This window comes from Leucopleurus acutus (assembly GCF_964270905.1).
Source record: "Leucopleurus acutus genome assembly, chromosome: 7".
Taxonomy (NCBI): domain Eukaryota; kingdom Metazoa; phylum Chordata; class Mammalia; order Artiodactyla; family Delphinidae; genus Leucopleurus; species Leucopleurus acutus.
This window is the reverse complement of record NC_139150.1, coordinates 56141646-56168504: the sequence shown is the minus strand read 5'-3', so window position 1 is coordinate 56168504 and position 26859 is coordinate 56141646. Positions and strand designations below refer to the sequence as shown.

At 33.7% G+C, this 26859-nt stretch overlaps 1 protein-coding gene across 3 annotated transcripts in view; it reads left to right on the top strand.

Moving 5' to 3' along the window:
• The window catches only part of BRD10 (bromodomain containing 10), a 105140-nt gene that overhangs the window by 72498 nt on the left and 5783 nt on the right, over positions 1-26859 (top strand). For 2 of the 3 annotated variants that reach the window (XM_082842817.1, XM_082842815.1), the window contains 3 exons: positions 6274-6363; positions 21969-22084; positions 26079-26269. In XM_082842817.1, the coding sequence (XP_082698943.1) occupies positions 6274-6363; positions 21969-22084; positions 26079-26269 (397 nt within the window). The remainder of the gene's footprint in view (positions 1-6273; positions 6364-21968; positions 22085-26078; positions 26270-26859) is intronic. The other variant, XM_082842816.1, reaches the window with a different exon arrangement.

Here is a 26859-nt window from a genome sequence, read left to right as displayed (position 1 = left end):
GAATGAGATCCTTGCTGGGTAGAGTAATCTTGGTTGTAGGTTTTTCCCTTTCATCACTTTAAATATGTCCTGCCGCTTGCTCTGGCTTGCAGAGTTTCTGCTGGAAGATCTGCTGGTAACCTCATGGGGATTCCCTTGTATATTAATCATTGCTTTTCCCTTGCTGCTTTTAATATTTTTTCTTTGTATTTAATTTTTGATAGTTTGATTCATACGTGTCTTGGCATGTTTCTCCTTTCATTTATCCTGTATGTGACTCTGCGCTTCATGGACTTTATTGACTACTTCCTTTCCCATACTGGGGGACTTTTCCACTATAATCTCTTCAAATATTTTCTCAGTCCCTTTCTTTTTCTCTTCTTCTGGGACCCCTATCATTCGAATGTTTGTGCATTTAATGTTGTCCCAGAGGTCTCTGAGACTGTCCTCAATTGTTTCATTCTTTTTTCTTTATTCTGCTCTGTGGTAGTTATTTCCACTATTTTATCTTCCAGTCACTTATGTGTTCTTCTGCCTCAGTTATTCTGCTATTGATTCCTTCTAGAGAATTCTTAATTTCATTTATTGTGTTGTTCATCATTATTTGTTTGCTCTTTAGTTCTTCTGGGTCCTTGTTAAATGTTTCTTGTATTTTCTCCATTCTATTTCCTAGATTTTAGATCATCTTTACTATCATTACTCTGAATTCTTTTTCAGGTAGACTGCCTATTTCTTCTTCATTTGTTTGGTCGGGTGGGTTTTTACCTTGATGCTTCATCTGCTGTGTGTTTCTCTGTCTTCTCATTTTGCTTATCTTACTGTGTTTGGGGTCTCCTTTTCGCAGGCTGCAGCTTCGTGGTTCCCATTGTTTTTGGTGTCTGCCCCCTGTGGCTAAGGTTGGTTCAGTGGGTTATGTAGGCTTTGTGGTGGAGGGGACTAGTGCCTGTGTTCTGGTGGATGAGGCTGGATCTTGTCTTTCTGGTGGACAGGACCACATCTGGTGGTGTGTTTTGGGGTGTCTGTGACCTTATTATGATTTTAGGCAGCCTCTCTGCTAATGGGTGGGCTTGTGTTCCTGTCTTGCTAGTTGTTTGGCAAAGGGTGTCCAGCACTGTAGCTTGCTGGTTGTTGAGTGGAGGTAGGTCTTATCATTGAGATGGAGATCTCTGGAAGCACTTTTGCCATTTGATATTACGTGGAGCTGGGAGGTCTCTGGTGGACCAGTGTCCTGAACTTGGCCCTCCCACCTCAGAGGCACAGACCTGACACCTGGCTGGAGCACCAAGACCCTGTCAGCCACATGGCTCAGAAGAAAAAGGAGAAAAAGGAAAAGAAAGAAAAATAATAATAAAGTAAAGTTATTAAAATTTTAAAAAATTATTAAAAATTAAAAAGTCATACAAAAAAGAGAGAGCAACCAAACCAATAAACAAATCCACCAATGATAACAAGTGCTAAAAACTATACTTAAAAAAAAAAAAGGACAGAGAGAACCCTAGGACAAATGGTAAAAGCAAAGCTATACAGAGAAAATCACACAAAAGCATACACATACACACTCACAAAAAGAGACAAAGGATAGAAAAATATATATCTTTTGGGAAGTCTGAGGTCTTCTGCCAGCGTTTAGTAGGTGTTCTGTAGGATTTGTTCCATATGTAGATGTATTTCTGATGTATCTGGGGGGAGGAAGGTGATCTCCACATCTTACTCCTCTACCATCTTGAAGGTCCCAGAAAGTATTCTTAAAGCTTAGTTTGTCAAGTCTCAATAAGATAAGTCTTTAAAATAATTTAAAAGCCTTAGTTACCGTGACTCTGCTTTTTGTTGGTAATCAAAATCTTTCATGTCATGTGTACTTGTTCCTATTCCATATATGTGCCTTATTCGAAAGGCTCCTTTGCAAAGGAAATCCAGAATCCAGCTGTTGACTAAGACTTACATAGTAGTATTATTTTTAAACATAAGCATAAACTCACTGATCCAACATACCTCTGAAAAAACTCTATTTTTCCATTTAACCAATGGAGAAACTAAGGGATATGAAATAAAGTACTATCTTCAATGTGACAAATTGGGACCAAAAGTAAAATTAGAGTTTAACTGCTTCACTGAGTTAAGGACCTTTTGATTGTATTGTTATTTTGAATTGCTACCTTTTTTCTTTAAAACTATTTTTCTTTACACATCCTTATCCTTCTCATTTGTTCTTCATTCATGTGAAATGTATCCTAATAAAATATTTTCAACTTCAACTTTTTGTTTCACTTTTAACATCATGGGGTTTTACTTTCCCCTTAAAATTTTTTCCATTTTTATATATAGTACATTGAGAGAAACATCAGGTTTTAACCATATAGTGGTATAAAATGTTTTAACTTGTTAATCAGACTTACTTGTCATGTCACATGATATCTTCATTTGCAAGTTTTGAAGTAGTCAGTATTGCTGATATGATGATCATAGAATTGGGAAGGAATTTTCCTGTCATCGTAGTCTTAACAGATGTCAATATAATTTTATTTTAAATATAATATAGATTTTGAATTTACACCATGCATTTATTGTTTTACTTATAATTTTTTAAATAAATTATTGGAGTGTTTTATTAGAGTGGTAGTAAATGTGATCCATTTTATTTGGACCTATTCATTTTGACTGCATTGTTTTCCTTTTGCTTTTTAATGTAATTTACTATATTCTTTTACTTTTGTATGCTACCTTATTTGTGTCCTTTTTGGAATCAATAAAGTAAATACCTCTCAAACCTATTGAGTTTATACCCAAAGGGCATAATATCTAGCTTGAAGTAGTGATAAAATAAGAAATAATTTACTTTGTAATTTTTCTGAGATGTAGTCATGGAGTTCTTTCAATCTCTATAGGACCTCCCCTCCCTCACTGTATACACACACTTCTGCTTCTTGAGTTGGAGAGAGGGCCTTTTAATATTTACCATTTAATAGAAGTGAAAGCTTAGGTATAAATTAATTCTTAAAACTATAATACATGTTCAATTATTGTTAGTTTTTTTGTTTTATTTTGTTTAGAGGGAACCCTTAAAGAATATGATCTAGTAGGAGGAGGAGGAGTCCTAGGTTCCATGGTTTTCTCTCTGAGTGTGTCATCTTAGGTTACTTTATCTCTGTTAATTTTAACTAGCTTGTATATGAATTGGAGATACACCTTTTTAGCCTTTGCCAAGGTTTGCACCAAATCACATTTTGGGGGCGGTTCCTTTCAGCTCTAAGATTTATGATTTTGTGACTCTCTCATGGGTTGCATCAAGTGAAAGGTTAATTTGAGGGAGAGTGTGACATCCTTGAAAAGGTTCTTCCTGGGGGATAAAGCTCTTCTTCTAACCTCTGCAGTATGACTGAAAACCTTCTCCTATGAGTGTTGGCAGTGTGACCCAACTGTAATCCAAGCTGCTATGGAGCTTTCATTTTCACCCCTGGAGGCACCGAGCCTTAGATATTTTTTTCAAATGTAAGGTAATGAGAAGGAGGTTTTAATAAGCTGTTTTGCTTTGTTCAAATAATGCATCTGTTCTCCTTATTGAGGTGAACATTTCTTATTGGATTGATTCTATTTTTAAAAGCACCATTTGAAAATGAATTGAGTTTAAAGGCCACACATATGCCTTACTTTGTAGAGAAAAGGAATAGAGTGTATATATGACAGAATTGGCATAAATCAAATTATTTTTCCCTTGATATCAGTAATAAAATTAGAATTATGTTCCCATGCAAGAATTTTCTAATATCTTAACTTGACTGTATATTTTGGGTATATATATTAGGTATTACATATATATGTAGAGAGAGGTATATATTAGTATATAAAGAGTATAAATTGTCATGTAGATATTAAGTTATTTTAAGATAACTTCAAAGTAAATGTTGCTAAAAATATTTTGACCCTCAAATTCAGCAAAATTTATGTTTGAGTCATGTCATTTAAGAAACATTTGTCTTATCATTGTGCATTTAATTCACTATTCCATCCCCTATTTGGAAATAAATCTTTTTGAATTTTCATACTCATTCAGCTCTATACTACTAGCATGTTTCCATAGCCATGCAGATTTGTAATTCATAATCATTTAGTACATTATTGCTTCAAAATGTGATCTTCAGACCATACCTGGGAACTTGTTAGAAATGCAGAATCCTGTGTCCTGCTTCAGACCTACTAAATCAAAAACCTCCTTTTAACAAGATTCCCAGATGATCCTTATGCACGTTAAAGTTTGAGAAGCACTGATGTAGTACAGCTTACTTATAGCTCTTAGGCTGTGGAAATCATTTCTGATTTGACTTCACAACTGTGGTATCTGTTCCCTTAAACGGAATGTAAATATTTGCTTGCTAATTAAAAGATCTTAAATTTTTTAGGATGTGGTCAGGTGTAGGGGTATATGTTTTCATTGTTACCATAAGTTTCTACAACGTACATGCAAAATGTACCCTTACTCCATGTGTAATGAGACAGCTGAGATGCAAGTGAAAACTCCTCTGAGCTTTGCCATATGTGCAAATGAGAAATCCATGGTGTGCTATTGACTAATACATCAAGTTCAGTGAAAAGGGTGTAACCATCTACAAGCTCTGTGGCAAATTTGACATGGTAGTCATAATAGCAGATTATACAATGGAAAGTTTAGTTCCCATTGAGTACTTTCTAGAAACCTGGTGTAGGGCCAACATGGTTCTGAGGTTTTAGTGATATAACAGAAGTTGAAGACATTATCTAGTTCTAGAGGCACTTAGATAATTAGCTAGTGCACTGCTTAACCATCAGCATTTCTTCCATAATTCTAGATTTGGCAGATGGAAATGTGTAGTGTGTAATAAATATCAGCTGCTCTGTCCTACTACATCATCTCATACTGTTTTCTATTCTGAAATTATTTAATTTGGGTTACTTAAATACATATTTTCCCTGCTTTGTCAGTTCTGTGAGTGTGAAATTATGTAGATGTTTCTAATAATTGTTAATACTAAGTATAATTTATATTATCTGTGATAACTTTTTCTTTGTCTATTAGGTTGAACCATGTTGCCATTTTTGTAGATCAAAGGCATATCAGCGATTTCATATGGTTCAACTTAATGATAAAGAAAGTGTCGGTGCTCCTAGTCTCTCATTTTTGTCACACAGTCATGAGGAATGATCTTGTTGTAACCTACTTTTGCTTTTGTTGTTTTTGTTTCTTTTCTTTTAAAAGAAAATATACCTTTTAGGAAAACAACACCCTTACAAGAAATTAATGAATGTAAGAAACATGGGACTGATAAAAATTTAATGATGAATTAGTAGCTTTATAAGTATAGTGGGTTTATTTTTCATTATCACACAGTATAAACATTACAAGATTTTCATTAATCTAAAACTTTTCCTCTATATGTGGTTGCAGTTATCTTTTAGAAATCGTCTATTTCTTTTTCACAACAGATTTTTTAAAATATAAGCTTAAATTATTTTAGAAAAAAAAGTAAAATGTATCAAATTGGGAAAATTCAGTATAATTATACAAGAACTAAAATGTAGTTACTAATATTTTTGTTATTGCTGCTGACACTTCACTGTTTAAATCTTTAGTAATTAAGCCAAACTAGTTTGATTATTAATTAATAACTAAAGACCAAGTGTTTTGGCCATTTGCCAGCATTACCAAGGTGAAATTAAATGAGCCGCATAATTATGAAAGGAAATAGATGCTATCTCTGGAGATGGTCTTATTAAGGACTACTAAGAAGATCATATTAAGAATGTATAAGTAATTTCATTAACTTCTTTGAATATATTCATATAGTTGAAGTCCCTCTTTATTAGCAATCCCAACAGCAGTAATGCAATTTGTTAAATTGTATAGTTAGCAACCAAAGCAAAGGTAAAATGATAGTTCTCCAGGGGTGCATTTATTCACCTGCTAGGAGACTGCTTGATGAAGCATTTCTTAAAGGTGATTCAGTAACCTGTGAAATCTAGGGTGAGTTTCCAGATCTTTGTCATTCTGGGCTGAAAGTTAAGAATGTTAAAAAAAAAAAAAAAAAAGTACCTGGATTATAAAGCAAACTGAAAGGTGGGGATGTGGGGTGAAAGCCTGAAGTTCATACATCATAACAAGTAAATACCTTTTAAAATATAAACTGCGGAGCTTTCTTTGCATTTTGCTGTTACAAAGACAAATAATTGTGAATTCAGTGTGTGTTAAAACAAATTCTGTTACCACATTTTGGGTGTTTTATATTATGTGTTATCAAGCTGTGTTTTTGTGTTTTATTTTAGCTTATTTGCACTAATCTTGATGAACTCAGGGAATTAATCACAAAAATCGAGAATGAACTCAAAGATCTGGAAAACAGTAGAAAAAAATCGGTAGGTGTTGATCCAAAAGTTCTATCTATTATTGTCAGCATTAAAATTTATTCCTGCTTCTTCCTAAAGCCTTTTTAAATCTTGTTGTCCTGAGTTACATAAAAATTTGCAATGAAAAATAGAAACATTGTTTCCTTTATTTCTCCTATGTGGTCTAGTTTTCATTTTTAATACACAAAAATGGTGCTGGGGCAAGTAAATTAATTTTGTTTGCCTGGTTTATATCAGGTATAGTTTTAGATATTTCCCAGTATACTGGTTGGTTGTTTTCTGACTGGTAGTTTTTTGGGTAGTGCTTACCTTATTATATATTATAATAATATAATTATTCTTAATTATAATTATATGTTTTTAATGGAAGTTTATTGCTTAGTAACATAAAATTTCAATTAGCTCTGACATAAATAACGTATGTAAATTGTTTAATCTTGCCCCAGATGTTTTTGATACATGCTTAACAATATGTCTTTTTAAAGAACCTTTATCAGCTGAAGGTCTTTTTTTAACTTTCACTATACTAAATTCACAATTAATCTTTACCTTCACTTTTTATTGTTCTTGAGAGACTAGAGTATAAGGGGCATTATTTTTATTCACTCAACACTTGGTAAAACAATTATTTATGAAATCAGTAATACCCATTTAACTGACATTTATAATTGTGTTATAGATTTGAAACACAATTACATACCAATAAATAAATGGAGAAGGCTTTAAGCATTGAAAAAAATCAATCACCATTAAAAAAAAATCCCTTTGTTTTATGCCTTAGGAACATCATGAAACCACTTTTAGGTCTTTGCTCAGAACCTGTTAATCTAGAATGATGTATGATAATAAGGTTAGTGATACAGCAAGCTTCATTCATATCAGCAGATTTGTTAAAGTCATTTTATATGCTGTTCAGAAAGAACATATTGGTAGCATTCTGAAGGAAGGAAATTAAAGTACCATAAAAGTACAACCTTCTGAGGTCGTTTAATACAGAGGTAAAACAGCCTTAAGCATTTTGGAAGTCACTCATATGATACCCCTGAGAGTATAGCTATAATCTAAGAGATGGGATAATGTTCATACTGATAGCCATCAATTAAGAAGAAAACATGTTCAATACACATTGTGTACAATACTGAGAATGCAGAAAACTGTATATTTTACAATTATTTCCATTAAAAATGGTTTGAATCCTTATTAGACTGTGAGGGGTTTTTTGTTTTGTTTTGAGTGTATCAGCAATCTCTTCATATGGAATGAACCCCAAGTGTTGTTTTAAAACTTATCTCTGTGATGTATTTCTCAAACTATATTAAAATATTTTTTCCTCAGCCAAAAGTGTTTTTTTAATATATTTTATATGTATGCTTATAAAGGACTGATTCTGTTCTTTAATAGGAAAGAATAGTCTTAATCAGGGTTTTATTTATAGTTTTTTTGCAGAAGCCATTTAGTCCATACTTCATGACTCTAAACAGAATTCTGTTAATTAAATTTGCTAATTGGTTTTTATTAGCTGCAGTTAGACAATAACATATGCATTTTAATTTGTTCCCATGTTATGAATTAGGGTTTTCTTCTTAATGGATAGTTTTAAGCATAATTGGCTTATATACTTATTTATAGTATGTATTGTAAGAGAAAAAGACTTTTGCAGGCATCCTTGAGTTTTTCTGTAAAGCCATCCACCCCCCTTCCATTGGTGGTATGAGGTATAAACATATTGCCTTCCTTCACAGGAACAAGTACAAGAGTAAAAGAAAACATAAATTACAAATATTTGACTCTATAGTCCTTGGGGACATGTTTATCAGAAAATTTTAGGTTATGTATGGGTTTTAACTGATTAGATTTTATGTCTCTAAATTTTTAACTTGTCCATGACCCTTGATATTTGCATATTAGTTTTAAAATATGTTTTCTGCTCTTCAAGAAATAGAAATTCTTGGAACTGAACTTAGTGGGGATAATGTTATTGAGATTACCAGTATACAGGCTACTTTCCCCTTAAATTACCTGACTAAACAACTGTTTTCATGAACAACTTATCTCAATCAATGAAATGGCCACACAGCATAAAGGAAATAATAGTAGAAGTTTGCATCTCAGTGCCATTCCTTATTTTTTTTTACAAAAGCTGATACTGAGTGTGATAAATGTTATTGTAATAGTTCACTTTATTGAATTTTTATGTTAGTATTGGAGAATACCAGTTTATTTGTCTGTCATCACTTGGGAATAAGGGGTTCCACTTAACTGCATTTTCTAGGAAGCTGAAACCTAAACCTTCAGTACTAAAATTCTTCCTTTAATCATTTAATGAAAAAATTTCCCTGCCTCCTTTATACTGAACATAATTTAACACTTTTTTGATGACTCAGGGATCATTATGAATATCCATAATTGTACTGATACCCTAAAAATCTATTGATCTCAGTTACTCTAAACATTCACCAATAGGCCTTTAGATTATTTATTTTGAAGGTTTTTGTCTGCTTGTTTTTTTGCTTTTGTTCTGTCTCTTCATTGTCAGCCTGTCATTTCTTACGTGTGTCCATGTACTCGCCCTAGCTGATATACTGTCGGTTACAAAGCAAGTATCCGTATTATTAGAATTAGGCTCATAGTAAGGACCTGAGGAATTTTATTAATGAAATATATGAACTTGGCAATAGTGATAGCCATTTTGCTTATTCCTTGCTTGGTGAGCTTCCTTCACTATTGCCAGACAAATGAAATATTAATATTGATCTTCATGAGAGGATATCACTGTAAAAAATAGTGTTTAGAGTCAAAACAATTCTTTTGGGTGGGCCAAAAAGTGCCTTCTGTTTTTTAAGTAAAAATAAAAGACACATTTTTCATTTTCACCAAGAACTTTATTGAACAGCGTATTCACCCTTTTGTTCCACTACCTTCTGCCATTTTTCAGGCAAGTTCATAGTTCCTGAAATACTTTTTATCTTTTTGAGCAAAGAACTGTTCCAGGTGCCTTTTATAGTCTTCCGGGGAATTGAAATTTTTTCCATTAATAGAATTTCTTAAAGACCGAAATAAATGGAAATCTAAAGGTGCAATGTCTGGTGAATACGGCAGATGAATTAGAACTTCCCAGCCAAGCTGTAACAGTTTTGCCTGGCCATCAAAGAAACATGCAGTGCTGCGTTATCCTGATGGAAGATTGTGCGTTTTCTGTTGACTAATTCTGGATGCTTTTCAGCGAGTGCTGCTTTCACTTGGTGTAATTGGGAGCAGTACTTGTTGGAGTTAATTGTTTGGCTTTCCAGAATGAGTTCATAATAGAAGACTCCCTTCCAATCCCACTATATACACAACATCACCTTCTTTGGATGACGACCGGCCTTTGGTGTGGTTGGCGGTGGTTCATTTTGCTTGCCCCACGATCTCTTCCATTCCACTTTTTTGTACAGTATCCACTTTTCATCGCAGGTCACAATTTGTTTTAAAAACAGAACGTTTTCTTTACATTTCAGTAGAGAATCGCATGTAGAAATATGGTCAAGAAGGTTTTTTGCTTAACTTATGTGGAACCCAAACATCGAAACAATTCGCATAACCAAGCTGATGCAAATGATTTTCAATGCTTGATTTGGATATTTTAAGTATGTCAGCTATTTCCTGCGTGGTATAATGTTGATTGTTCTCAATTATTGTTTCAATTTGATCACTATCAACTTCAACTGGTCTACCTTACTATGGAGCATCGTCCAGTGAGAAATCTCTAGCACGAAACTTTGCAAACCACTTTTGACACGTTTGATCAGTCAGAGCACCTTCTCCATACGCTGCACAAATCTTTTTGTGCGTTTCAGTTGCATTTTTACCTTTCTCGAAATAATAAAGCATAATATGCTGAAAATGTTGCTTTTTTCTTCCGTCTTCAATAGTAAAATGGCTGTCTTGGGCTTCCCTGGTGGCGCAGTGGTTGAGAGTCCGCCTGCCGATGCAGGGGACACGGGTTCATGACCCGGTCCGGGAAGATCCCACATGCTGCGGAGTGGCTGGGCCCGTGAGCCATGGCCGCTGAGCCTGCACGTCCGGAGCCTGTGCTCCGCAACGGGAGAGGCCACAACAGAGGCCCGCGTGCCGAAAAAAAAAAAAAAAAAGTCTGTCTTTTTTAAATCCACACTGATATGACAGCTGTCACATATAATCTAACAAAATTGTTTCAAATGAAGTTAAAGACAACTAAGTGCCACTAGAGCCATCTTACGGAAAAAATCAAAGGAACCTTTTGGCCCACCCAATATTATTCATCAGCAGCTTTCAGATCTACGATGGCTTCAGTAACAAGGAAGACATATTCCATATAAACATTTGGTTGTCACAAATGCTCTTACTAAAGATAGAAATTACATATGTGATAGAGGATTTAATGTGGATTCGTTTAAAAACCTGGCTGCTTTTGGGAGCTCCTCTGCAGGGCCTTTCTAGATAGTTTTTCCTACCAAAGCAACAAGGAAGAATTACTCCATTTCCTCATCCAGGTCAACATTCTATTAAAAAAGCTTTCTTAATCTCTTAGAGGTTTTGCCATTGAGCTACTCATTGTACTGGAAGATTTACAATCTTTTAAAATCTAGATTGTTTACTTATTCTTGCAAGGCAACTAATTCTACTTATGATTTATAATGTGAGGAGAGAAAAAATGATTTAATTTTCTGAGTTTGCTTTAGTTCACTTGATCCCATTACTTCATTTAAAGGCTTATTCAAAGAGAACTCAACGTCCTTTACATCCTCCAGTGCTATACCAGACATCTGACTGATATAAATAGAAGTATGTAGTTTGACAAAATCCTTTCATTTTGTCTATCTCATTATTATTTAGATCATAGGATTTTTTTAGTGCCCTAAAGGAGAAATCATGACATTTTATTGGGTTTTTTTTTTTGTGGTTTTAGTCAAGAGAGAAAAATTGCATTTTGCTTAATTATTTGGAAAGTAGTCTTTTTAATTTAGGAAATTTATTAGTTTTCCAGAGAGAGCTAAGATATTGATAAATTTGCCTGATCCTGTTGTATTTGAAATTTATTAGACATTTTTGCTGTCTAAATAATCAAACTTGGTAGATTTTTGTCAGGCTAATACAGAACTGGTTATATTTCTGAATTTCTCATGTGACCCTTTTTTTCTTACATTTCCTTAATTTCCATATGTTTTATATCATAATTTAGATCTTCAAAGAGGTTTCAGTCTTTTTGATAATGAAAAATCAGTATAGAGATAAGGAAAAGGGAACATTTGGCAAAAAAAAAAGTTATAAGAAAAGAAAGCTTTTCTGGATTATGAAATGATAAATGATAGTCTTATCAATATAGATAAACTAAAATTTTAAATATAATACCCTGTCTTTCTAATACACCTTTTAGCAGTTAAGCACCTCCACACTGAGCAAGTTTTAAGACAGACTTCAAATATTTCTGTATTTCATATTCAGTATGTAAGAAAAGCTATAAAATTGCCTGGACTCTTTGATCCTATAATCCTAATTGATATTTAACTTTCATTTTCCCTCATTTTTCACCCTACTCCCCTACCCCTCAAAAAAGTAATTTACACAATAGTGTGTTCAGCAGACTGTCTCTAATAGTAGAAATTTGGGAAAAGCCCATATGTCCAACAGTAGGGAGATGACTAACCAAGCAATAATATTAACACAGTGGTATATCATATGGCTAGTAAAATAAAATATTTGTAGATCATTGTTACTACATGGAAGTATTCATGAAATGTTAAATTTTTTAAACATCCAAAAAATATATGCATAATTATTATAGTATGTCAAAAGGCATGTTTTTTAAGGCATGTTTATGAGAATTAGAAAGGAATTTCAAGTCATGAATAAAATTAATCTCTATTATGTTCTTAAAATAATTTAAATTCATAATACAATAATAGCATTTAATCTTGCCTAACCAAAGGCTGTGCATTAGCTAGATCAAACATTAGAGAAATCAGAAGCTTAGATCAGAGGTAGTGACACCCTAGTTTTTGGTCACAGAGTTTTGTAAAAGCCGGTGGTTATCAGTGAGTAATGATTCTGCCCACCCCACCCCTGCCCATCGCTGCTATGAGACTTTGGGAATGTCTGAAGACATTTTTGATTCACATAGTTGAAGAGGTGGTGCTGGCACTTAATGGATAGAGGCCAGCCGTGCTGCTAAAAATATTCTACATTGTAATGATCCTATGGTGCACCTGACAGCCCCGCACAGCAAATAGTTATTGCCCTCAGATGTCAGTTGTGCAGAGATTGCAGAACCCTGGCATATGCCTGTTTTTGCTCAGGGCCCTAGTGTCTCATAATAAGTTGCTGCTGCCAGCTTATTATGGGGAGAAAACAAGTTGATGTTTTGACACTTAGGTAGAAATCAATGAAATCATATGCCAGATTCCATGATTGAGACCATTTTATCATATCGTATATTTCTAATTAAGACTTATATTTGATGGAACTTGTGAATGTCAGTATTAACCTTTACCCTTTATGATTCTCAGATAGTTAAAAGAATTCTTGACCTTAGCTTCAGATCCATCTCAGCTGTCTGCAATCCATTATGATTTACGGCCTCTTTTCAGTATGGTCACCGTTTACCTTTTACCTTCATTATAGGAAATGAAGTTATAACTTGGTTGTATATGTATTTTCTTTGTTCATTTTTAAAAATATGATGGAAAACATTCTTAAAAAGTGAAGATATAGTAAGAAATAATACACAGGTAAATGGTAAAGTATAGTCAGATTATGTATAAAACTTATGAATTTATATGAACCCCTAAATCATAGTTGCATATAGTAAAAGCTTGATATAAGGCAAAGAAATTATTATACATTAATCTTATTTTCTAACACCTGTAACAAAGAAATTTTACTCTATTATAGTGTAGGATTTTGGGATTTTTCCCTCTTCTCTCCATATCCCATTTGCTCACAGTGAGGCATCAAATCAAAATTATTTTATAGCCATCTATTTAGAGTAAAAAGTCTATTTTACTACAGTATAAGGAACTTTAGATACATTCAGAATCCTGAATATGCCCTTATTAACTTAATAACTTTAGTTGTAGATATGGTTGCATCAATATCTAAATTGTCCTTAAATTAGTTTTGTTTAAGTTTTTGGCAATTACATCATTGTGTATCTTGTTTTCTTATTCTAGATCTTTTGATATGGTTAACAAAACTGAAAACTAGCTCATCTGTGGGGGGAAAAACACTCTGTCTTTAAATTGTCATAGTTAAAGCTTTCAAAAAATTAAAATAACCTTTCGGAAACCTTGTACAACAAATAAAATAAATAAGTTTCTTTACCTGTCATATTCTAGTCTTATTCATTAGGCAAATACTTCCTCACTGTTTTCTGTGTACTATTCGTAATACCAAGGAACTTGGTTGAAATTCAGAGACTAGAACAAAGTCCTCATCCTCAAGGAATTCACTTTAGAGCTTAAGCTTTTTATCGCCAATCCTGGGGATAAATTTTTAATTTTAATCAAGATTGGTTGCGCTAACTCCTGTCCTTTTATAAAAGACTTAATCTTTTATTTTCAAGCCATTTTTTTAATTCAGAGATCACCAGACACTCTAGACACTTGCTTTACTTCCCTTATTGACATGTTAATATATTATCTGGGAGTGGGACTTTATGGATTTTACGAAGAATCAAATATTAACTGACTGTTCAAAATAATAGTAAGAAAAGAGAACTAGATGACAGGAAACGTGAACCAGAACAATAGCTGTCTGGTAAGACAAAACTTCAATTGACTGTAGTCACTGAATTATCTGAAAATGCATTATCCTAATTTATTTACGGTAAGTCTTGCTTTGGGGCATTCTTTTTGACATTTAATAACTACTCTGCTCAACTAAGAACTGGATTTTAACTCTTGTTAATAGTGCTCACTGTTTCAACTTACTGCAATGTGGCATAGTCTGTATCCCATCAGGGAAACTTTCTTAAAAACAATATTTGAACACCTCTTTTCTTCTAATAAAAGTTCCAATTAAAAGGGAAAACTGTTGTTTCGTATTTTTACATCAGTCAGAGAATTCATATTGCGTGTTCCCAGCATGGAGTGAGCTTCAAGGAAGAATTGAACTAGGTGACAGCTCCTTCTATAATTAGAACTTCATAGTGTGGCTTTTATTATTTGCCTTAAACTCTTTTGAATTACATATCACACACACTTATTCAAATATAAGTAACAATCTAAATGCCAAATATTTTTCAAAGCCCCAAGTAAATTTGTATTATTTTCTATTTAATAGTTACTCTACTGCCTTTCAGTGGTAAGAGTTCTGGAAAATTGAATTTAAATTCGTGAGGTGCTTAAGACCAGAAAATGAGCTTCACATCATTCTCTTTTTTATATTACAGAAGATATCAAAATCTTTGGAAAGCCCCTAAAATTTAAAGATAGGGTAGTTTAACCTTTTGGGAACTAGGGAAAAATACCATCCAAAAAATAGAGAAGATTGAACAGTAATAGAACTTTCCTACCATCTCACCAGACTCTGTAAAAAAGGTAAAAATGGGGCTTCCCTGGTGGCACAGTAGTTGAGAGTCCGCCTGCCGATGCAGGGGACATGGGTTCGTGCCCCGGTCCAGGAAGATCCCACATGCCACAGAGCGGCTAGGCCCGTGAGCCATGGCCACTGAGCCTGCGCGTCTGGAGCCTGTGCTCCGCAGCGGGAGAGGCCACAACAGTGAGAGGCCCGCGTACCGCAAAAAAAAAAAAAAAAAAAAAAAAAAGGTAAAAATGGAAGGAAAATGAATCCCAAATCTACCAGAGAATAAAAAGGAATCTAAATAGAAGGCCCAGAGTCCACATCTGGATCTCTAGCACTTTAAAGTAGAAAAAAATCCTTGCATGGAACCAGTTTCTTTTAATGAAGATATGATGCTAACTGGTTGTAGCAGGTGCTTTTAATTAGGACAAGGCCATTTAAGGCAGATTTAGTGGCAGTAGCATGAAATGCTAATAGACAATTGAGAAAAAAACCTACAAAAGCAGATTTTAGGAGTCCAAAACTATTAGTAATCAATAACCACTTAATATAGGAACATAGGTTATAGCCCTGCAAACCCTGCAGTCACTGCCTTAAAATATGAAACAATAACTTGTTCAAAATGATGATCCGAGTCATCAAGAGTTAAATTATATTCATTGTATACTCAGAAAATCTGGAAGACATATTTTAGGAACGTTTCTATCAATTTTTTAAAATCTTTTGCAGCTAAGTAGAAAATCTCAGTAAGCTAAGAAATTTACTTCTATAGTTTGAATACTTATTGTGGGCCTGCTCTCTGCTAGGCATTGTGATGGAGCCTGAGAAAGTAAAAATAAGTAGGATACTGACTCTGCTTTTAAGATACTCCCAGTCTTAATTTCACTTACATGGACCTTTTTATGCTCTGATGATACCATATGTAACATTACTTAGTGATTTAGATTTTGCAGTGAATTGCTTGAGAACCCACCTTTCTGATATCAGGTATAGATTTGATAAAATTTTATTAACTTCTTTGTTACCACCTATTTACTAAAAAGAATCAAATTCAGATACTTACCCAATAGTTAATTTCTAGTTCAGGATTTTTTCTTCTTTGTGAATGAAAATGGTTACATACCATCAGTTACATACATATTGTTAGATTTTCTTCCCCAGTAATAGTAACTATCTCACTGGGAATGTGATCTGTCCATCCTCTCTACAAAGTCAAATGACACTGAAACTTCCAATATTATCACTTGTAGTGATATGCAGTTGTTTGCAGTTGTTTGTCTTCATGCTTTCTAGTTAAATGCTAATTTAGAAATATAATGGAAATTATAGTTAGAACTATAGTTCTAATTAGCATTAGAAATGCTAATTCAGAAATATAATGGAATATAATGGAAATGTTGTACATGCTGTGCAATGTAGGATATCTTTAGAATAAAGTACAAATGCTTTCCTTTTCTATTGAATTAGTCTTAAGAGAAAATGGGTGAGAGTACCTAAAGAGAAAATACTAGTATATGATAGGATAGTTCATATTAGAACCTCTGGCAGTGTAAAAATACTCTTTAACTTTTTCCATATTAATATGCAAACATTTCACTATACTGTCTAACTAGTACTTTTTCAAGGGACTGTATACCAACAAGGTGAATGCAGTGTTTTACCCCCAAAACTGTGAATATGCAGGAATATACTAATATAGTAGTAATTTCTTTAGGTAAGCAGTAAGAAAAAAAAAAGTAAATACTACCTTTTCACTTAATATTACTTAGACTAAGGAGAATGCCAAATAATTAGATTATTAACATGCTTAAGTACAGTTAATTTGATTTGTGCTGTGTTTTTATACATTTGCATTTAAATTATTTGTAACCTACCTTTGGATATTGCTAGTGATTTTAAATGAGACATCTTTGCAGACAAATCGATTTGGCTTTTCTAAAAGTTATTTGAATTTTATTTGAAAAGCATGATGTATTATTATCTAATCCCTTTCCACCATGTGATTTATGTCTGTGACAAGAACCAAGCCTATAACAAAAAATATTTTGTCATATGATCCCTGTTTCTGTGCTGTAACAACATATTTGTAAGTAAAAGCATGTAGAAAAAGAGCATTGATGCCTTTTTCATATATATTATATTTTGTACATAAAAATTATCTTTTTTATCATCTTCACAATAATACCCTTTCAATTTAAAAAAGCATTCTTTGCATATTTATATGTGATGTTAATCTTTTCTTCAAATAACTGTTGATACCTATTTTGTTTAGATATAATGTTATAAGAAAATCTATATAAGTAACAGAATGATTTGTGTAAACAAACTACTTTCACCTAAGTTTAATATTCAGAGCATCTAAACTTATTAAAATGTGCAAAAGATCCATGGTAATGAGACATTTAATAAACCTGGAATTTATTTGTTTTCCTCTTTTCTTCCTTCTAGATGTTCAGTGTCCCCAGCATCAGTAGATTGCCAACTCCCTCTCCTTGCAGCACCCCAGCCAGCACTATGCTGGTGCTGTCATACCCGATTACTGCAGCAGAATGGAGTTTTTCTTTAGTTGTAAGGTAAGTTTCCCTCCCCGCTCATTTCACACACATAGACTCAGCTTTTCATTTTACAATATTGTGTAGTTTTGTAAGTTTTTTAAAAGTTTCTTTTCTCTTATGGTTCCTTAGGTTATTAACCTATCACATTCAAAAACTTATAAAACTGCATAATATAATAAAGGACTTATCTTGTGGCCATAGACAAGCTCCTTATTGTAGTAATCCCTATGAGGTTATAAAACCTTAGTGTTTGACAGTGGGGCATCTCATGGAAAGGGAGCTGGCAATCTGCAGCTGCTGTGGACATTGGCTGAGAAAGTATTGAAAGGTAAGCCTCAAATTTAGACCATATTGTATACCTTTGGTTCCGTGGTGTATGTTTGAATTCATACTTTATTTTATGTTACATTTCATAGTAAATTTATAAAAGAAAAATACATTACTCTCTTCAAAGTGACCTTCAGTAAATGATTGAACTATTAAGTTCACATAACACATTGGGATTATTTTAGAAAAAAATTTTTGTCTGTGAAAATAGTGAGAATTCTAATACTAAAAATTGTGAGAATTCTAATACTAAAAATTGTTCATTTATCCCCATATTCACATACCTGTTTATAAAGAAAAGTCAGCACTAAATTTATATATGTAAAGCGTATTAAATGTATTTTTATTAGAGAAACAATTAGAACACTGTTCTATAAATAACCATTTACTTAATCTTTCTATCTACTTTCTTTGATTCTGTATTGATCAGTGCAGATAAAAACTGTAAGAGCCTTTCTGATTTTCATTATATCCATATTCTCTCTTATGTGTTTGAAGATGGGGAACTTGCTGTTTTCCTTGTTTTTTTAATTCACTTTTAAACTTTAGGTCACCATAGTTTTAAGTACTACTGTAATTAAACAAATGAAACAAAGTAAATTTTAGAGATTTTAATGTTTGCATTACAGAGATACCTACATGTAAATATAGGAACTTACACAGTACAGTCTCTTTCTGCTTTAGGAATTGTCTGTGTGTAGCCCATGAGAGATGGCATTGTGTAGTGGAAGGAAAGTGGATTTTAGCATTCGGGAGATCTAGAATTCTAAAGTCTTCTTCCACCTACAAGTACTTCTCTGTTTACTTTAGACACTTTCCTTCTGTAAAATTATGTCCTCTGAGTTCCCTTTTAGCTTTAATAATTTCATCCTAGAAGAAACATGATAGTTTTTCTTTATCTGTGTATATAAATAAAGTTGATCAGTCAGGAAAGCTATTGCTAATGATCTGATTTAAAGTTCAGGAAATATTTTGTTTGATTTTAAATAGATTTTTATATTAGATCCAAGTTAAGGCAAATTATTACCATTTGACTAACTTCATTTAAAAATTCATAACTTCTCTACATTAGTTCCATTGTATACTGTGACACTCTGAGACCAGCACTAGGTAGAAAGGGATGTATTATTTTCTTTCCATTTGGATTGTATTGACCAAAGAAATAATAAATGAGAGAACCAGTATGAGTTTCTCTTTTACTGTCAAGTAATTAAAGTACCTTACTACCTCAAACACCAGTCCTGGAGCAGTGATTCTGAACTTTTTTAAACCTATGCCGCCTTTTGATAGATGACACACATACCCCATGGCAGGTACAGGGATGCCCTTTGTTGAGGTCATCGTATCCTTTATATGTATCTTCTAGTCAAAACATTTTATCAGCCTTTACTTTATATAATTTGTGTTATGAAAATAATAAACTTTTTGTTTGTTTTTCAAATACAGAATGATTAGATAGGCATTTTCAAATATAAGTGAGATACCATACCATCACTACCCCAAGTTGAGAATATGCAATATAAAGAAGGGGAAGAAGGCCAAAAAACATACATAAAGTTGAAGGCCTTAGACATTTACAAACAGGTCAGTGGGTAAAACAGAGTTATATGGAAGTTAGGACTCTATTCTCTGATTGATTTATATGACCCCTCCTGTTCAGTAGTATATTTTCTGGGCATTGGATTAATTAAAATTTAGTAACCAAAATAAAATCAAAAGGTAAAATTTTCCTAATATTTTTAAAACTCTTTCCTATAAAAATTAATGTTGTAATTTAGTAGAGACACAAACAGAGTTGATAAATGGCTTTAAGCAGTATCCAGTTACACAGTCTCCCCTTCCCGTGCTTCATCTACCTAGTCCTAAAAGTCCCATAACACTGACAGTTCTGTAATCCCTACCCCATCACCACCACACTAATCCACACAGCCACCATACTGCCCAGGTTAACTCTGCATCTGTAATTCTTCCCCATATAACATGCAGTTAATAAGGAATTCAGCATGCCTGGCGCCCCCTAATCCTTTAATGCTTTTCCAGTCAGTTATACCATGAAGAGAATATTCTCCCCACCTTCATTCCTTACCTCTTTCTGCTCTCTTTAGCTTAGGAAAAGTTTATTTCCACTGTCACCATTTCATTTTTGAGCCAAATAGATGTTTATATGTAGAAAAAAATAATGTTGTTGATATGCCTTGTTAAAGGGAAAAATCTCCATCTACTATTTTCTATTTTTTATTGAAACAAAATCTTACCTCATTCTGAAAAGGATTTAGGGTAGCTGTTACCTGCCTTTTCATCTTCCTCAAACAGCTTTCCATAGATGGAAGTTATTTCTTGCTCAGTTTTATTATTTATAATCTAATAGTTTTGTTTTCATGGGTTAGAATATGCACTTTATACTATCTCATAACATTTCTTTGAGAAAAATAAACTTTTGAGGTATAACTCATTGTTAGTTGGGTCCTTTTAGAAGGCTTTTGACAAGATGGAAAGTCTCTTCAGGTTAGTATATTATATGAAATAAAAGTTACTTTTCTTGAAATTTTTTCACAATACTATAATTTGTTATGCCACTGAGAAGACACAAAAATTAGTCAGTGAGCCTAGGTTCCATATTCATTATGAGCACATGCACATATAATCTCACCTTTTCCTACTCTTCTAATGAACAATTTCCCTTCTGAAGTATAAAAACCTCAGTTAGAAATGTTTACTTTTATGTGCATAAACGTTGTGTTGGTTTAAAGCACAAAATTTTCAGGAGTAGGAAATGCACTGTTATTGATCACTTAGTTTTGTATGTGTCTAAAATTTGCATGACAAAAGGAAAGGTTTTAGATATATGTAAAGTTGGGGAATTTATGCACAGATTTTAGAATATGCTTTGCTCTAGGGAGTGGTTATTTTTCTGCCTTAATGTTTTACCTATATGCAAATTGACTCAGAGTTCCTGTGGGGTGAAATCTAATTTTATGCAGGTTAAATATGATCTGTAACATATATAGTTGTGTGCCTTTTGTTATAAAAGAAATAAAATGAGTGGACTATATGGTATGTAAATTATATCTCAAAGCTGTTACCAAGTAAAAAAGAAATACAACTTGGTTATATAACAGTAAGGGACTATAGTGATGGTGGTGGTGGTGATGTGGATAGCTGGTGTTCACTAACATTGTGGAGAAGGGGAGGTTGGCTACCTAAAGTTATACCTTCTGTAATCTTACTGTCCCTATGGTATTCAAATAATTTTATGGGTGCTGATGAAATGTATCTTTACTAGAGGTTTTATAACCTGTGTCAGATTGAATTTATGTAATACAGTTTTTAAGAGGCAGTGATGTAATTAGTTCTAAAGAACTTGGACTTCACCAACAGGCAGATCTGGGTTCAAGTCAGAGAACCTTAAACAAGTCATTTAATCTCTCTGAGCCTTAGTTTCATCATTTGTTAGGTAAGACTAAAAATGCACACACTTTAGAGGGCTTTTATAACTGCTAGTATACGTGAACTCTCATGTTCACTCGATCTCTCTCTCCCTCCCTTCCTCCCTCCTTCTCTGTCTGTCTCTCTCTCTGTCTCTTTCTCTCCAAGTATGAATGAAATACTGAGGATAATACTTAGCAAATGGAGGGCATGTCAGAAATTAACCATTAGTATAGCATGATAGTACTGAAAATGGTGACCAGTTGTTTACTTTTCTGTGCTGGAAACATTTTTAAATAAAATAATTGTAAAATTTCCTAAGGAAGTTTGTTAGGATGGCTTTTGAATAGGATAACAATTCAGGCTTTCTCTCTTTTTTCCCCCACTGTTTTGGAAAAATTACAGAAACTTTACAGAAGTGAGCAATGTCATTTACATAGTTATATAAATGTTTGTATCTTTACATGTGTTTTAGTGATTTATAAAAGTGTTTATAATTGACCCAATTAAAAACTTAAAAAAAATTTTTATCTCTTGGTTTAATTAAATGAGTTTTAGATTTCTCCTGTAGAATTGAGAATCTTTAAAGTATATCGAAGAAGATTTATTATAGGATATTTTCCTCCTTGCTGCAACCTTCTGAAGAAGAGATATGTACTTATTTGATGGGTATTGGCATTTTGTTTTGTATTTTACTCAGAAAATAAGTCTTGGCGTTTACTTTTGGATTCAGTCTAAGGAATTTACTTTTAAAATTGTGTTTTTTAGGGCAAATGGTATCATCGGAGGCAAGCTGTAAAAGAATTGCATAGTACATTGATACGTCTTTTAAATGAATTGCTGCCATGGGAACCAAAGTTAATGAAAGCTTTTCAAAGGAACAGGTAAATCAAGCTTTATTATCTTTTTTAAGGCTCTTACTTTATGATTATGGAAGGTATCCTGGTATAATTTAGTATAGTTTTCCACTGATTTGTAATTCAGATAGTTTTGAGTACCTACTGTGTACAAGGTACCTCCTAAGCCCTGACAAAGTACTATTGATTAAACAAAACTCTATACTGTGTGGTTTTTTCTCCCCCAGTTTTTTTTTCATTGTGGTAAAATGCACAAATAAAATTTACCATCTTCACTAGTTTTAAGTGTACTGTTCAGTAATATTAAATACATTCATGATGTTGTGTCACTGTTATCCCATCCATCTCCAGAACTTCATCTTGTGAAACTGAAACGCTATACCTGTTAAATGATAACTCCCTATTCCCCCCTTCCCCCCATCCCGTGGCAACCACCATTCTACTTTCTGTATCTATGATTTTGACTAAGTACCTCATATAGTACAAAATATTTGTCTTTTTGTGACTGGCTTTATTTCACTTAGCATAATGTTCACAGGGTTCATCCATATTGCAGCATATGTCAGAAGTTACTTCCTTTTAAAGGCTGAATAATATTGCATTTTATGCATATACCACATTGTGCTTATCCATTCATCTGTAATGGGCATTTGGGAGGCTTTTCATGTTTTAGCTATTATGAATAATGCTGCTATGAACATGGGTGTACAAATATCCAAGACCCTGCTTTCAGATTTTGGGGTGTATACCTAGAAGAGGAATATGGTAATTCTATTTTTAATTTTGGGGGGAACTACCATACTGTTTTCTACAGTGACCGTATAATGTTACATTCCCACCAACAGTTACAAGAGTTCCAGCTTCTCCACATCCTCACCAACATTTGCTATTTTATTTTTTTTAATTGCCATCCTAATGAATATGAGGTGGTATATCATTATAGTTTGGATTTGCATTTCCCTAATGATTAGTGAGATTGAGTGTTTTTTCATGTGCTTATGGCAATTTATATATCTTTGGAGAAATGTTTAGAGATTTTTTTGATTATTGATTCAATTTCCTTACTAGTTATAAATCTATTCAGACAGACAAACTCAAATGTCAGATGGTGATAAGTGCTAGGAAGAAAAATGAAGCAGGTTAAGGGGAATAAATGCTTAGTGTGGATGGGATAATAATGATTGGTCATTTACCAGGGTGTTGGAGAATGCTTCCCTGATGAATTGATGTTTGAAAAGAGACCTGAAGGAAATAGGGGAGAGAGCCAAGTGGATATCTAAGAGAAAAGAAGATGTAGAAGCCCCAAGGTTAAAAGCATGATTGACATTTATAGGAAATGCAAAGGGGCAAGAATAACCAGGGCCGAGTGAGTGAGGAGGAAAGTGGTAAGAGTCAAGAGTCAGAGAAGTATAGGGAAAGGTAGCCTACGTGTTTAAGGATTTTGGCTTTTACTCTGAGATGAGAAGCCATTGAAGAGCTTTAAACAGAGGAAGTACATGATCTGACTTATGTTTTAAAGCACTCGCTCTGCCTGTTCTGTTGAGATAGTGTAGTGTGGGATGATGATAAAGGCAGGGAAGTCAGTTACACTATAGTAGTGGTCCAGGCAAAAAATGATAGTGGCTTGGACCATGATAGTAGCAATGCAGACGGCAGGGAGTGCTTGGATTCTGGATAGATCTTGAAAGTAGGACTGGTAGAATTTCCTTAAGGCTTGCATATGGAGTGTCAGAAAAAATGAGGAGAAAAAGATGGTGCCTAATATTTTTTATCTAAACAACTGGAATAATGCAATTGCCATTAGCTGAGATAGGGGAAACAAAGAAGTAGTTTTGGGGAGGGGGCGGATTCAGGAGTTTGGATTTCAACATGTTAAGTTTGATATGCCTTTCAGATGTCTAACTGGAGTTACTGAGTAGGCAGTTTAGCATATTAGTCCCAGTTAAAGGGAGTAAGCCAGGCTGGAGGTATAAATTTGGGGGTTGTCAGGATATAGATTATATTTAAGCTGGTAGAAATCACCTAGTATATGAGCATAGATAAGAGAGACTGAACCCTGGGACATTCCAACAGTTAGAGGTGATGGAGATGGCAGGACTCAGCAGAAATGACTGAGAAGGAGTATTCAGCAAGGTAGGAACATAACCAAGAGTGTTGTCTTAGAAACCAGGTAAAGAAGATGTTTTAAAAAGGAGGCTGCTCATGATGGATTGAGGAAGATGAGGACGAGAATTCATTGTTAAATTTGGCAATATCATTGATGACCTTGAGGAGCTGTGTTGATAGAGATGTGGGTAAAAGTCTAAGGAGTCTGTTCAAGAGAATTAGGGGTGAGGAACTGGAGTTTTTCTATAAAAGTAGAGCAGAGAAATAGGGCAGTACCTGGAAGGACAAGTTGGAGTCAAGTTGGGTCATTTGTTTTTATTAATGGGAGAAATAACATGTTTGTATACTGGTGGAAATGATTGAATAGAGAGGCAAAAATGAACTCAGACAATGGAAGGGATGTTTGGTTGAGTGAGATTCTTGACTAGGTGAGAGAAGATGCATAAGTTGGAAGGGTTAGCTTAGACAGGAAGATGGAGAATATGAGTACAGATGCAGGTCTTAAGTTGCAGACGGGGTGTGAGCATATGAGAGTTCTTGTCTGATTGCTTCCATTTTCCCTGAAATAAGGAGCAAAGTCATTAGCTGAGTTGAGAAGAAGACTGAGAAGGGAGGAACTTTATACTACCCCCATATAGATATTACTAAAATGAAATTAATTTTACAGTTATCCTTTGGTAACCCACTCTAGTATCTTACAGCCCTCATCTGCTCTATAAAAACCTTAAGCAATAATTGAAAGATAAATAAATTGAGAGTAATTATTAACTAACATTTGTTGAATATTTGTGTGCCACACAAACTACGAAGTAAGTGCTATTATTATCCTCATTGTACAAATAAGTAAACTGATGCTTAGAAAGTTTAAGGAACTTGCCCAAAGTCTTACAACTGTTGAGTGACAGAGGTGAGATTTAAACTCCAATATGCACACATAGGATTTTTTTTTTTTTTTGATGTGGACCATTTTCAAAGTGTTTATTGAATTTGTTACAACATTGCTTCTGTTTTATGTTTTGACCTTTTGGCCACGAGGCATGTGGGATCCTAGCTCCCTGACCAGGGATCGAACCCACACCCCCTGCATTGGAAGGCAAAGTCCTAACCACTGGACCGCCAGGGAAGTCCCACACAGATAGGAATTTGTAGCAAAAGTAAATTGGAGAATGTATGTTCAGATTTTTTTTAAAAAAACAAAAATAAACAAAGGGTAAAAGTAAAATAGAGAAACTCAGTTGAAAGCAAATGAATAATAAAGGATCTCTAAAATATCATGTAATCATTTGGAAATGTTTCTGTCTCTCTTAGTGTTATAGAAACATAGGTATTATGTTTTTATGTGAAAAGGATCTCTGAAAGATCACTTTTCAGCTTTGTTTCCCTATGCTTAATTTAAAAAAATAATTTCTAGTGAGACCCAAAGGTTTAGGTATGATTGCTCTCAGGATTAAATGATGGATTGTTTTTGTTTGTTACTCTTTGTATAACAGTCAAAAATAATACACACTGTTTCTTAGAACTTTTTGATTAACTCTTTTAAATGACCTTTTAAACTATATTATAATCAGCAGTTTTAAGACTATCTCAAATCTATTTCTATCAGTGCAGCTGGAAAAAAAATTACCTTTTTCGCATTTAATAGGTCTAACAGCAGCCTTTAGAAAGACAAATAGGTATATGTTCGAACACTTTATTCTGAAATTGCACATATATTTTTTTAAGTTTCTTATGCCTACACCCTGTGTTTTGTCTTCTTGAACAATAGTCATTGGCATCTTAGACACACTTGGTTAAAACATAGGTTTAGTGACTTAATTGAAAATACTAAAATATAGCTTAAAATGTTAGAAGGTACTTTAGCTTCCAAGAGTTCAATACGTATGTATTGTTTGTTGTGTCGAATATTTTTCTTCAGGAGTCGCCTAAAAAAAGACTATGATGATTTCAGAAGACAGCCTGATCACGATAAATTTACTGGAGAACTGTGGACTGCTGAAGAAGGTGAAGGAGATCCTGGAAAAGAATCTCCAAAAGTAGAACTCAGTAGCAAGTCTATAGACACCACAGAACCTCTAGATATCCTGGAGAAGGATCATTTTGATTCAGGTAGGCGTTCAAACTTTCTTTAAATCAACACTAAAAGCACAAAGAGAAATTTTAGTATATTTTGTGGAGATAAAGGATAATCTGGTTAATGAAGTTCATTGATTGGGGAAATCTGTTATGTTTGAAGGTGTACTAATGTCTTATTAAAGGTTCTTTGGAGTCATTATTACTGTTCTAGGAGTTTCTGGAGTCAGTGCCCGACTCCAAACTGTAGGCATGTTATTGCTCATTACAGACCACACATCATTGATATGCATCCCTTTGAAATAGGTTTAGCCTCTTCTTTTTATTATTATTAATTTTGAAGCACTATTTCTGATGTTTGCTTTAAATGGAACTTGTCAAGTCCCTGATAATTGTGAAGATTTTTTTTTTTTATGAGGAATGATCAAGGTTGATGGCCTAATAAGACCAGAGTGGACACCTCATTCTTATAAGGAGGCTGGATTAGATGATCTGTAATTCATTTCAACTTATCAGATTATTTTATTCTATAAATCTAGTTAAATAACTTTCTTTAGTTATCTAAGAGGTATAAAAATTTTTGGTTAGAAATGTATTAACCTACTGTTTTCCATGTCTGGTGAATT